Raw genomic sequence first — 14,861 nt, 5'->3', positions numbered from 1 at the left:
GTGCTTAAAGGTCATTTCCAATAGTATGGGATTGGCGCATTGACTCAGTACAAGTTACAGGAGGAGCCCCTGCAAGCTTGTTCTGAAACGGCCATATTATCTGGATATTGATTCTTACAAATAAGATAAATATTTCCTTCCTGCCCAGCAGTTGTATGTTGGACTTTAAACTGACAGGCTTTATAACCGTAGGCCTCTGAGACACCCACATTTTGTGTTTTAAGAATATCCACAAGCAAGGTCATAGTGACTCACCCCCAGATTAATCCAGCTATGCACATATAAGGCATTTCTCGAAACCTGCACTGCTGGACCTCACTGACAACTTCTGTTTTCTGATTTTGCTCTAGGGAACACTCTAGCACTGTGGTTTATTGTGGCTTAGCTGACCAGAAGCACATGGTTTAGTGCTAATTGCTTTATCATACGATGAAAGCATGGCTGCATGAAACTGTCACATATAAATCCTCTCTCTTATTTACATAACCCCTCAAGTGGCAGTGAGGCCCCTGGCGCTTCAGCAGCTGGCACACTAAGGTGTTGGGATAAAAACTATAATCCAGCAAAGAGCTTGGACAACAGTTAATCATTCTTGACTTGAAAGAACGCTTACCTACAAATCGTGCACTCCAGTTATAAAGGAGTCTCATCTGGGGTTTCAGTTAGTTTTGAAAGCAGCAAGAGAGTTTAAAAATATCGTGAAAGAAGTGAATTAGTTACAGAAAATCACAGTTCTTTAAAGCAAAAAAAGTTGCATCAATAGAGGAGTCAGTCTGCCATCACAGCCTTCCTTATCACAAGCTCTAAAGTATCACTGAATTGCCATGGAAAGTTCTAGAAGTTGTATTCTTAGCACCTTTTCAGTTGGCCTTCATTGTTATTGTCTGTAAATTATTTGCCATTCTATTATGAATCTTTCCAGAATACAGTTTTAAATGCTATCCAACTGTTCATTGACCCAAGTAACTAAACACTGATGATTATTGGGGCTGTATCTTTAGAGTTATGGGTTTTTTTTTTGCTTATTTTTTCTATAGAGGCCTTGTCCTGTTCCTGTTCATCTTTTACTAAATGCTAAATTTCTACCTAGTTGCTTGGGTAAGTGGGACCCTGGCAACCAGATAGCTGTTATAATTCCGAAATGGAGAGCCGCAGAACAAAAAGTGACATATTGCAAAATGGAATGGAAATTGTGAAATGAAGACCAATAGCAAATTGTCTTAGAATATCACTGTCTACATCACTGCTGTTCAGCTTATTACATGTAGTGGGCCAATTATATCTCATACAGCATGTTGGAGGGCCAGATTCAATTAAAATGATAATGTTATATAGTGAAGTCTATGGCGCCTCTGAGCAGACTGGGCACCTCTTGAAGGGCCATAATCTGGTCAACATCACACATGAATGCAGTCATACATATGTCAGATGATGATGAATGATCTGTCAGCAGAAAAGTCATCCATTTCCTGGTTATGCATCTACACAGAAGGCCTATTAGAATTAAACAAGTGGATGAGGCCAGCAAGCAGGTACAAGCTATGTTATTAGTAGAAAACTGCATTTGTAGAACCCTGCAGTCCTATGTTGTGTTTTATAGTATTCCAGAAACAACATAAGTGTTGAACTTCGGGATGCACTGAACCCACTTTTTGGATTCGGCTGAATCCCGAACCGAATCCTAATTAACATATGCTAGGTAGGATCGAAATGAATTAAAAAATGTATTTCCCTGACCATTTAACCCTTTCTGAATGCTAATTAGCATATGCTATTCGGTTCGGCCAGGACCGAAACCGAATCCTTCAAAAAAAGCCTGGATTCGGCCAGAATTCGGGATTCAGTGCATCCCTAGAACTTTTACAGTTATGGAATCTATATTATCTGGATTGTTTATGACCAGGGTTTTCCGGATAAGGGGTTCTTTCTGTAGTATGGATGACTTGCCTTAAAACTTCTAATGTAAAGGAATGAGAGAAAAGCTTTGCCAACATAATGGATTTATGCTAGCTTAGTTATCATCAAGTTCAAGGTAATTTTTTTATTATTATAGAGAAAAAGCAACCCCATCAAAAAATGTAAACTTGCTTGGCAAAATAGAACTTGTAGCTTTCTGGATTTAGGTCTCCAGATAACAGATCCTATTTCTGTAGAAGATTTCTGCAACTGTTTCACCTTGCACTTGTTTATATTACTGACCAGCTTGGACCAAACCAATGGAACATAAACCCATGTGTGGATTCAGATTTAGCAGACGTTCCAGTAGAGACCCTATCAGCATTGGGCCTATTTTAAGACCTGGTAGTAATTTTGTTCTACTTGATCTGCCCCCATTTTGCAAGCTTTTAGAGAGTGTAAAGTTCAGCTTTACCAATAGCCAATGGCTTTTGGGACATCCCAGCATTTTCAGGTGCAGAACTGGCCGCAGTGCTTTAAAGGCGAGCATGGTGGCTCATGGGATTGCACTTCTGCTGGGGTCCAGAGTTCTTTTCTGATTTTGAGAACTATCTGCAAGTATGTTCTCCCCATGTCTGCGAGTGTTTCCTCCCCTACTCCAAAACCATCGGGGAAAAGCTACATAGGAGAGTTTGATCAGATTTTGTGGGCCAGACTATCTCATAAAATCTTGTCATGCAACAGCACAATGTTTTGTGTGTTTATACAAAATCTAATCCCTGTGCTGTCATGTAAAATGTGGTCAGATAAAGCATAGTATTTTCTTCATGCATCTACATCCAACAGTCAATATTTCAATGCGAAAAAAAATATATCTATTAGATTTTATCGTGTATGAAAAGCAGCATGCAGTGTTGCCTTTCAACAGTCATGTCACATCAGTTGACAAATCTTTCATGCAGTTTACATGTCAGATATTAATATCATTTTTGTGCAACTGCAACTGACTTGTAGGATAATATCTGTTGATCCGACTCCATCCTATGAAATGTTCCATATGGTTTAGTCCTTAGGGTTGTTAAGACCCTGGCATCCAGAGAGAGCTGTTGAGCCAAAAGCCTGGTATTAACAAGTCTGAAACTGTTTAAAAATAACAAAAAATAGAAAACGAATGAAAGTTTACATCAGTTACAATTTTGGGTCTAGATCCCCTTTAAAGACAAGGAAATGTTAAAAATAAACAAAGCTCTAATTATTGGCATTCCCATTCCCACACCTTGTGTCTCAACCCTTTCTCCTTGTAGATTGTAAGCTCTTTTGGGCAGGGCCCTCTTCACCTCTTGTATCGGTTACTGATTGCTTTATATGTTACTCTGTATGTCCAATGTATGTAACCCACTTATTGTACAGCACTGCGGGATATGTTGACGCTTTATAAATAAATGTTAATGTAATGTAATGTAATAATGTAATTGGCCATTACATATAGATCTTCTTACTATGAAGCATTTCTTCAAGGATTTTTTGAGTTATGCAGAATGATCACTCGCGTTTAAAATAAGTTAAAAGATGCTATGCAAAGTTTATCTTTCTTCTATTCCAGAAATGAGCTGATTTAGGGCACACGCACACGCATGCGCATTTATTCTCTCAGGAGCTTTGGCTATATGCAGAAATTCATATTCTTAACCCTACTCTCTTCAGGGTGTCTCAATAGCAACAGGGCCGCATAAATCTTATTGGTACATGAGATAAGGCAGGCTATCCTGCTAAGTAACATTAAATCCAGCAATGCTACCAGCGGAATCAGTGATAGTGGCTTATAGCCTAAAAATGTATCCAGAGTAAAGAGGGAAGTTTTTATCTCCTGCTCAATGTAGGTTAAAGTTATAAGTCCTCATATATAGGGAAGGAACCTTTGCTGTATAATTTTACAAAAAAATGCAAAGCTTCCTCTTTATGAATAGAACTAGCATTATTTGGATCCTGTTTCACATAAATATATTTCCTTTTTTATTGTTATCCCTTATCTGTCAGATCCTGGTATAGGAAAGATATATCAGACAGGGATCTTGATATGATGGGGGTATACAAAGCCAGTCACCCATACTAGAGTATGTGTGTAATCTTATGGCCACCCAAGGGCACAGATATGTACCTTACGCAAGTTACTAGACCAAGCACAACACTACCCCCTCTCCCTCCCTCATGGTAGACCTGTCCATATGTACGAGGAAAAAAAACTGTAAACCACACAAAAGAGCATGATGGGACAGCTAGTCTGGTGTCAGATGCCTTTACACCAAGGTTATAACAAAGTTATAGATGTCACCAAGTTGCTTCAGAGAACTATTATTAAAGGCAGTCTCCTTAAAATGTAACTCTCCCTGGCGTTTAGGCTACCATCATTCCTGGCACTAATCTCTCCTAGAGAGGTTATGCTATCATTGTGTTAGTTACCAGCAAAAAAAACACAGCTTGGAAAAGCTAAAAACTTAAAATAAAATACATAGCAATGCTTTTACCCATCAGACACAGTCTTTAGAATGGTTTGCTGCTTAATGAATCTAGAGGCTGAGCATCTCTGGCTTTCGTCCGATAGGTCAGAAGGATTGGCCCTCTTGCTAATGTGGTTTGTTTAGCTGGTGTCTTGACTACCTGGGTGACCTTGCAGGCAAGTACTGTAAAAAACGTTTCCTACTGGTACTTCCTTTTAGAAAGGTTAGGCTGTACTTAATGTTCATGCTGCATTGTTTATAATAAAGGAAAGTATTTACACTGAGAATTTTATGATTTCTCTTTACAACCTATGAGGGAAATTGGGGGGGGGGGGGGGGGCTGATTTATCCTGGTGTGACCATCCTTTTCCTAGCCACTTTCATTTTACCACCCCCAGTGCCTACATACCACACTCCTTTGTGCTAGGTCACTCTCAATACTGGCTATTTGCAAATCAATACTGACACAGCAGGTGACGGATGGGAGGAAATATGACAGCATGTGAGCAGTTAGGTAAAGAACAATGGAGTTGTATGCAAGCCAGAAACTGGAAGCCAAGTCATTCATGAACGATTCCTAAAATGCAGTATGAGCATACTAATGCAAAGATTAAAGAAATGATGTGGCCTAAATACTTGTCCCATTATTGTTGACCTTCAACTCCCAGCATATCTCTAATAGCAAGTATGCTACATGCTACCCATCCGTGGATTGAAACATTCACCCTGGAACCTGTCAAAACATTGACTTTTCAGTGTGTCCTTGACATAAGTGGTAAATATGGACCATCATTTTTGTCAGGATATCTCATTTGTCTCAAAGGACAATCTTACTCATTACACTGGATTGTCTTGTTTCTTTTTAGCACATGTATCATTTGAGAGAGTGGTGTTCCCTTTCTCTGAAATACAGTCTCACTTTGTACAATGGCTACTTGTTTCAACTGGTGATGGTCTCACTTAATAGAATGTGTTGTTCCTTATGGAAACAGCCCTGTTCTGTGCAGTGTTGTCTCGTTTTCTCTGAGGGGTAGTCTCAAATTAATGCGTTTGGAAAGTATTTTCAGCAAAAAATAACCCTAGCCTTAAAGGTGTCTCTCATATGTAAGTTTGCCTCTATTGAAACAAAGGTGGCTCTGCAGAGCATGTTCTAGCAGGAAAGTCCTCTAAATATAACTTATAACCCCCAGTGCCTTGAAAAGGAGATCCTGTAAGTGCAGTCTCAAGTATGTGTGTTCTGTATAGAAAGTGAAGCTAAATCCAGTTGGTGAAATGAGTATCCCTGTTTCTGCTCCCGCTGGAGAAATGGTATTCAGTGGTTACCCTTTGCTTGTGCAAATGACATATGTTAACTTGTACCTCCATCTTTTGCAGTGACAGTTATGCACGAGTGCGAGCTGTGGTGATGACAAGGGATGACTCGAGTGGTGGTTGGCTACAACTTGGAGGTGGAGGGCTCAGCTCTGTTACTGTGTCTAAGACTCTTCAACCAGGAGACAGTGGTGGCACAGAATTCCTAGTTCATGGCGAGAGACTCAGAGATAAGACGGTAAGTAAATTGGGGTGTTTGAGCCAAGCAAATGACTGATTGCACTGACAATATATCACTTTGTTCAACTTAAAGCTGATGGCCCATGGAGCGAGTTAGTCGCCCGCAATTGATCTCAGCTGCCTCAGGTGGCTAACAAATCCAAAATGCCTTTCCACCAGCAACAATAGGAGTTGCTGGTGGAAAAGCCTTCACATCGAAGTCGCGCCTAGTTGCCTGCAGGATGGAACTTCGCATGGCTGTGGAGAGCCAAAGCGATGCACTGGCCTTTCCACCACCGACTCTTATTGATGCCAGTGGAAAGGCATTTTGGAGCGGTAGCAAAGATCTATCACTGGCAACTCGCTCCGTGGGCATCAGCCTAACTCCAGTCCTGTCAATTCCATTGTACCAAATTTTGGAGTAAATTTTCATTAATATGTTTCATCAAGTTAGTTGATGTCCTTGGGGAGAGCAAAAATGGTGTAGTTGAAGCCTAATCAAGGGCACACCTCAACACCTCCTTTCCTGCCAGCCTGTAATGCTTTGAGGCAGAGAGGATAACTAAAAAAAAAAAAAAAAATAGATAAATTCAATACACTTGCCTTAAAGGAGAAGGAAAACTACAGTTACTGGGGGTTCTAAATGTTAGGCACCCCCTCCAGTGATTGTAATCACTTGCCTAATACCCTGGGCAGTGCATCTGTTAACAGCAAACTGCTCCGACCTCGGTTACCTGCGAGCAAGCGATCCTGTTTCTTCCATCTTCTTTCTTTGAGATCCTGGGGCCGACGCATGTGCAGTAGGGTGATAAAGCCATCTTTTTTTGTTAACTCTTCACTCAACTGCGCTTACTCTTTGCTTATTGTCTTAATCATAACAAATGTACTGTTTTTATTATTTCTTAAGTTAAACAGGGGAAACTGAAGCTACTTCATGTTTGGTCCTCGCAAGTAAAAAAAAAAAGTAGATTTCTGGAGAACAGATAGTCCACCGGTGCACCGGTAATCCAGTTTATCTACCTCGCAGGAACCTAACATGGAGCTCCATTTTCCCTGTTTAGCTCAAGAAATAACAAAAAACATAGACCATAGACATAAGGTATGATCAGAATAAGCCCTGCTCATTGATCTCATGATAAACAGGGGGCGTAATGCTTCTTATGTGCAAATTTACAGAACCTTGAAGTTGTTAAATATGTGATTGTTTTTGATGATTTGTATGTGAATTTGTGGATTTTCATCCACCAGAAAATAAGGGGTGCATTTTTTAATGTGCCTCTGTCTGATGGAATCTGTTAGTGTGAATGAGGCATGATATAATTCTTTGCTGCTTTAGGAAATGTAACAAATGGATTTCTGGTGGGGTGCGGATGTTACTCATGGCTCTTTTTTTTCTTTTAAATATATTCTTCTTCGTTGCTTTATGGCTGCCAGTATAACAACCCTCAGTTTGGCTCCTGGAACAATGCGTCTTTGGTCCTTGGTCTCCATGCTTGTTGCCGAGTGCTTGTCTCCATGACAACAATGAGCTGTCTCCGGCATAAAATAATGTGTGAAGAGAAGGAAACAGACTGTTAGTGGGAGAGTGCTGTAGGATCAGGCATGAATCAGCTCTCACTTCTGGCATCACTGTGCTGATGTGGGTGAATACTAAGAACAGGGCCAGTGGGAGGCATTTAGCATTGCTGGGAAGGAAGGGAGTTGAGATGGTGTAGGCAGTGGCTGTATGGAAGGGAAAGAGTATCCCCATTATTTTTATTTAAGGGAGCTTTGTACCTCTCCTATGCAGGGACATATACTCAAAAATATAATTGATTCTTGTTTCTCTAAAGGTATTTAGAAAAAGCACATATCTGGGCACATGCTTATGCACACACAGGATCATATGGAACAGAGCTGTCCCTTTTTGGGGGGTGTAATTTCACCAGGTTCCAATTACTCACAACATGTGTTGCAATTGTAGTTGTAGTCACCTGTGCTAAAAACACACTGGTCACCCTCTCTATGGATGTGCGAGAGGTTGGGAAGGCAGTTGACCCCTGAGGACATTATTGATAATATAATGGGAAGGCTCAGTGCAAAAGGCTGTAAACCCCACAGATAAGAAAAAAAAGTCTCAAATATAACTCAACTTGCACCCAACCCTAAACTGCAAAATGTTGCCATTATAGGACCCACACTCTACCAGTATTAGCATTTACACAGTCCATATGCTACTTCTCTGGTTCCAAGACAGGGAATCTTCAGGAGAAGAGGAGGAGTGCATTTTACCAGTCTGATCTGCACCCAAACCTGCCATGTTCTCCAAAATTTCAACCGAAACCCGCCCAACCAGCAGATTTTGGGTAATTCACCACATCACTATACTAGGGGCCTTGTAGTTTTTCTTTTTTGTGCAAAGCTCACTAGTGATCTGGAAGACAACAAGTCCTGCTGCCTTGTGCCAGCCTATAGACTTAAAACAGACTAGTACATAAAGGGGAACTATTGCAAAATGAAAATTTAATATAAGCTTCATCTGAAATAATCAAGTTAATCTCTTTTTTGGGTGGGGGCTCCATTTGCCTAGAAGATCTATTAGAGCTCACTCTTTTTAAATCAGCAGAGATCCTATCTTTCTACATGCAGGATTTGTGCCAAAGTCAGTCATTTTGTTAGAATTTGTTTGTGCCTGAATCGGTTATTTGAGTGAGCTTTAATACATTGGATCTGACACCCGACTCTTGCATGAGAGAATGGAGACATGCTGAGAGAAGCATAATGAAGATAAAAAAGATTATTTCAGAATTGGTATAGAATTTTTTTATCAATTATACGTAGAAATGTTCTTATCAGTATCGTGTTGCTTTTACTAAATTTTCATTTTTGCGATAGTTCCCCTTTAAAAGACAGTATTTGGAGGTACAGCCAATGGCTACAAGCGCCCCCACAATCTCATTATTCCTTATTTTGTTTGTGATACATAAGTGGATAACTGACATTTGGTTAGATACTGTTCTGTTATAGTCACATCGATTTTGTCAGAAATGGATCTGAGGTATCTTGGCATTTCTGGCGACTGGCAGCAACATGGATGTGCTGTCAGAGTAGCGCCAGGTTGTACCCTGGCACAAAGCTCTTCTTGCAGCTGCTGTCAGCATGTCCATGTTGTGGAATGCCTGTACTGTAGATTATAATTCTATTAAACATGGCTGAGTTACTGTGTGCATATTTTCAAATAAACAATCATCATAATCATTGTACTTTACTGTCTCACACCAAGTCAGATGGATCATGAGCGGTAAATAATAATCTCCCTATTGATATATTCCTTTTAACTATTGCAGGATATAATATTGTAGTTTTAGGTATCTAGCTGCAGAACATGTGCCAAACAAAACCAACTAAAGAGAAAGAATTTTAGAGCCACATTATAAGTATACTTGCCAGCGGTGGCCACTGGGTAGCATCTTGAGAACAATGTATAAATACCATGTTTGAAATGCAATGTTATACTTCCCTGTGTGACTCGATGGCACTTTATAAGTATAACAACTATAACAATAGATTACTTGGCTCTTGTATAAAATACTCTTTGCTGAGCCCCATTACTTAAAGTGCTGTTGTCTTCAGGAGCATGGGCAGGGTGGTCTGGAGGACTAGGGCTGAATTGCACTGCAGCATATTGATTAAGAAAGCCGGGCATAAACTGTCTTTTTTATGAGTTAGGGAGGAGTGACTGCTTTACTGGCTGAAGTCTGATGTGGATTTCGCATCAGTAAATGGATTGCTGCATTTAATGTAAGAAGCAGGTTTCCTCTCCAAAGGTCCCGTCTGCTGGTTCCATTTTCTCCCTTCCTCCCCAGACAGCACTCTGAGTGCTTAAAAGCCAGCCTGAGCATCCCTGGAAATTCCTGTCATTGATTTATTTGCTGCTAAGTTGTTGGTGCCTCTGGAAGCAAAGAGGTTAATAAAGCATTGTTCCCATTACACCGTATGTCTGGGGAAGGGAGAAAGAAGTCTGAAGGAGACTTTGCAGCAGGGAGAGTCCAGGCCTTTATGTACCATTGTCAGAAATGAATATAGACAGAAATATGTTCAATCCGGTGCCTTTCTATGCAAAGCAATACTGAAGAAAGTCCTGAAAAGTCACCCATTGTACAGCCATGACAGTCACTTTTCATTGCCCATATCAGTCTTTAATACCCCTCTAGTACCAAGGAGTTACCCAACTAACTCAACCCTTACTTAGTTATTAGTTGCCCAGGGAGCTGCAAATGAGACATAAACTTGCCTGATATCAGTAGAGTTGCCTTAAGGCTTTGTCTGCTGCCTGCCCCACTTCTCCCAAAACCACAAAAACAACCTCATAAATAACAAGATTTGCCCATGTGGCCAGGTCAACTAACTAGCAGATTTTTGCCCAATTTCAGGGCTGGAACTTGGTGTAGGCAACTTAAGGGGGGCATGATTTGGGGAGGGGGAAGGAATTTTACACAGATCCCAACGCTCCCTTTGGTGTATGGCGGGGGGGGGGGGGGGGTCGGACTGACAGCAAATGCCTGGAGGGGCTGGCAGCAAACAGATGGTGAAGGGTGGTGTCAGTGGGAAGGTTGGATTTAGGGGTCCTTGGGCACCCATATCTCTTGGCTCAGCTCTGCCCGACACACATAGTGGCCTGTAATGGAACAAATTTGAACATTTTGTCCCAATTATCTGATCACCGGGGGCTTAGGTAGAGACATATGTGGGGATCACCTCCCTCTATGACTCCATAGAGTTTTTACCATGTCCAGTCTTTACCTCAGTAAGCCTTATTCAGGGAGGGAAAAATCTTAGACACAGGGAATAGGTCTGCTCTGCTCTTACATGGGTAATTTTGTCTGTGTAAGTAAAATGACACCAAACAATTTTTAAGTGCTGCGCCAGTGCAAATAACACATTGCAGCCATCCAGCATTTGCTTTCATTATTCTAATTGTACTAGTCCGATCAAAAATACATGCCGTGGGTGCTGAGCTGATGAAAATTTTACATGGGTTAGTGAATTTGGACATATTGTTGTAATTTTCCCATTGCTGGCACAGGAGACAGGTGTGCAAGCAGGGCCATAAGAAACATGGAAAAGCCTGAGCAGACAGTGTGCAACAGACTGCTGTATTTGTTGAGGCTGGAAGACAGGAATGAAGCTTCAGGAGAGTAGAAGGTGATGAAGGGGACTGTCTCCTGGAGGTTATTCCCTTTCCTCTCTGTGGCCATGCCGAAGTCTGAAGGAGAGAGGAATGTGACCTCTGGAGGCAGCAGCAGTATTGATTTTTGAAGAGAAGCAAAGAGGCCTCCTCCTGGGAGCAGCAAGCGTATCAGTGCGGGAGGGAGGCCTGCTGGTGTCAGGTCAAACCTCATGTTAGCTCTTCACATCCTGCCTTATTGCTGTCACCTTCCTGCTCTGGGCTCCAGCCAGTCTGCAGGAAGCAATAGCCATGTTTCATGTCAGCTCAGTGGCACCTAGGAATTAACCCCACTCACTTTGCCATCAATCGAGAGCATGGGCTTACTGTGTGCTCGCAGGGACACTGTGCTACAGACTGCCCTATGTTTCTCACTTTCTATCTAATATATATTAGGAACAAATATTACATTAGGTCAGATGCAGACCCAAATTATAGGGTTGACATTTTGGAGATTGTACATAAGCCCCTGCCCAAATGTTGGAGCTTACTATCTAACATCCCTATCGCATTCACACGCAGCAGGGTCAGTTTACTTAAGTTTGTTAACAAAGGTACGAAATTGCACAAGTGCATTTGCTCATAGCTGATAATCAGCAGTTAGTTGTGACCAATCTACTGCATTGGTGCAATTTAACACTTTAGAATAAAGTGTTAACACAAGTTTAGAATAAATTATATATCTTAATGTATTAGGGCCGTGACAGACGGGGAGATTAGTCGCCCGTGACAAATCTCCCTTGTCGTGGGCGACTAATCTCCCCGAAATGCCATCCCACCGGCTAGAATGTAAATCGCCAGTGGGATGGCATACATGGCGCAACGTTTTGCCGAAATTGCCTCGAGAGGAAACTTCGGTGATTTCGGCGCTGCGTATGCCATCCCACTGGCGATTTACATTCTAGCCGGTGGGATGGATTTGAGGGAGATTTGTTATGGGCGACTAATCTCCCCGTCTGCCACAGCCCTTACTCTTTTCAGCAGGAGATTTCAGTGTATTAGTTATGGAGACCCACACAAACAGAATGGGGAACCATTTTTGGTTACCAACCTTTAGGCTAAGGCAATGATCCCCAACCATTTTATTATGCTTAAAACAATAGGCAAATAGCATGTTAAATGCAAGCCCTATTCATTGCGCTCATGATGAACAAGGAGGTATACTGCACCTTTAAGGGTCTCTGAATTAGATGCAGTACTAATGCAGTCAGGAAAGTGTTAAACATGTAATAAAATTCAAACTTCTGGGAATCTAGAAGGATTTCATAAATCCGCCTCTGTGTGTACCCAAATACAAATTGGCATAAAGACAGGGTGAAAAGAAGAAATAAATAGGGTTATTACTAATGTCCAGTCCTAGGGTTATGACTTATAATGTATTCATGAATGACCTTGAATTTGGTATTGAAAGCAGTGTATCAGCGTTCGCTGATGGCACAAAGTCATCTAAGGTAATAGGATCTGTACAGGATGCTCCTACTGGATACACAGAGTTGAGGGCTGTGCGCACTGTTGTATTTATGTGGGGTTAGCTTATAAGAGAGTTAAAGGAACAGTAATGCCAAGAAATAAAAATGTATCAAAGTAATTAAAATATAATGTACTGTTGCCCTGCACTTGCTACAGAAACCACTATAGTTTATATAATAAGCTGCTGTGTAGCCATGGGGGCAGCAATTTAAGCTGGAAAAAATGAGAAAAGGCACAGTTGACATAGCAGATAACAGATAAAACACCATGGTATTCTACAGAGCTTATCTGTTATCTATGTAACCTGTGCCTTTTCTCATTTTTCCAACTTAAGGTCCCCATACACGGGCCGACTATAGCTGCCGATATCGGTCCCTTGGACCGATTCGGCAGCTAATCGGCCCATGTATGGGCAGAACAGAGCTGCCTGGCCGACCGATATCTGGCCTGAAATTGGCCAGATCTTGATCGGCCAGGTTAGAAAATCCGGTCGGATCGGGGACCGCATCGGCTCGTTGATGCGGTCCCCGAACCGACTGCCCCATAAGCTCAAAAGTCCCTTGCTACCTGATATCGCCCACCCGTAGGTGGGGATATCGGGTGAAGATCCGCTCGCATGGCGACATCGCCAAGCGAGCGGATCTTATAGTGTATGGGCACCTTAAAATGGCTCCCCCCATTGAGTTTCTGAAAGAAACAGACCAGTGTTACCAGTGCAGGGCAGCAGTTCATTATATTTTAATTACTTTAAAACACATTTCTTTTTTGGTGTTACTGTTCCTTTAAGGGGAGTGAAATCTACAAGAAAGTGCGTTCTTTGTAACAATCTCTATTAATCCACTAATCTGCCTATCTTGAACAGTGACTGGGAAAGTAAAACAATCAGATGATTATTTTAATTGTCTAAGCCCAAATGTAATAAAGTGACAGGTAGTTTCTATTTATGTAGATGACAGGCAGCAAGGAGAGGCATTAGGGTTGATTCACTAAAGTGCGATAAAACGAGCGCTATTTATAGCTTTCTTTAAAAAGTTTATTGCGTCTTATTTTTCGCGTCTTAACGCACGATTCACTAAAAGGTTACTTGCGTTAATTTAGATGCAATGCTGTTTGCGTTATTTAAGTTGCGAAGACTATTATCGTGCGGTATTTGACGCAACGTGCGCTAATTAACGCAGCACGCTATTAGCCATACACACCATTACGTTCGGAAAACTACTGTTCTGAAAATGACCATTTCCCTGCAAACTGGCGGCTGCATCACTCTAGGGCCAACACAGACTTGAATAAATCCCACTGCAAAGTCCATATTGTGTTGCCAAAAGCTCATGAACTGTACTTTTCTATAATTACCTCCTGCCTCAAGTAGGTGTTAATTTGTGCACAGACTAATGCGATATTTAGCGCGTCTAAGTGTTTGTGAATCATGCGTTAGTATTATTTCTGCGCAAGAATTAACGCAATGCATTAAAATTAACACATTCGGCTGCACGCTATTTAACGCACGCGATATGCAACTTAATGCATGCGATAATACTTTAGCGAATCACGCGGGGGGGTTTTTTGCGGCAATTTTAGCGCAAAAAAGCATGTGATAACGTTTATCGCACTTTAGTCAATCAACCCTATTGGGTGTTATGGTGGCCGACGTTCTAAGGCCTATGGCAGATACTGCGTTTTTTGTCCACCAGCATAAAAGCTGGGCGAATCACTATCATACTGTACACGGGGCAGAATGAGAGCTGATCAACCTTATATGCTGTGTGTGCCCTAGGCCTACGGGGCAGATATGCTAAAGGTCCAATTTTTCACTTGCATCCAAATTTTTTCTTCCTGTTTTTTTCACACACCAAAATTTTATTTTCCCATAGGAAACCATTTTGACAAATAATAGTAAGTCTCACAAAGAAGTTAATACTTAAGCTGATGCAGCACAGGGCTGATTCTTGCCCTGCGGAAAAGCCTGCATCCAGATCCATTGTGTTGGCCCTAGTGCAGGCACACGTGGCAGATGTTGGCAAAGAAACTCAAGTGTTTGTATTCAGAGCCAATATCTATTGCACGTGCCTGCAATCGGGCAGATTCAGTGGTTCCAGTTGCAGGCAAAAACACCGCATGGCATCAGCCTTACTAAATCTGCCTCCTGACTCAGAGTGCAGATTTTTTTTAATCCCATTTGCAGAATGCGGTGCATATTTAGACAACAGCCATGAAGTGTGCTGATAGAAAATGTGGGTTGCCTGCTCAGTAAGTGTATTTTG

General features: G+C 41.5%; 1 protein-coding gene across 1 annotated transcript in view; it reads left to right on the top strand.

Moving 5' to 3' along the window:
* The window catches only part of spred1 (sprouty related, EVH1 domain containing 1), a 49,936-nt gene that overhangs the window by 24,845 nt on the left and 10,230 nt on the right, over window positions 1–14,861 (top strand). Inside the window, exon 2 of the mRNA NM_001008036.1 lies at window positions 5,769–5,943. Coding sequence (NP_001008037.1) covers window positions 5,769–5,943 — 175 coding nt within the window. The remainder of the gene's footprint in view (window positions 1–5,768; window positions 5,944–14,861) is intronic.

This window comes from Xenopus tropicalis, chromosome 8 (genome assembly GCF_000004195.4).
Source record: "Xenopus tropicalis strain Nigerian chromosome 8, UCB_Xtro_10.0, whole genome shotgun sequence".
Lineage (NCBI taxonomy): Eukaryota > Metazoa > Chordata > Amphibia > Anura > Pipidae > Xenopus > Xenopus tropicalis.
The sequence above is the reverse complement of the archived record's forward strand: the minus strand, read 5'-3'. Positions and strand labels throughout refer to the sequence as shown.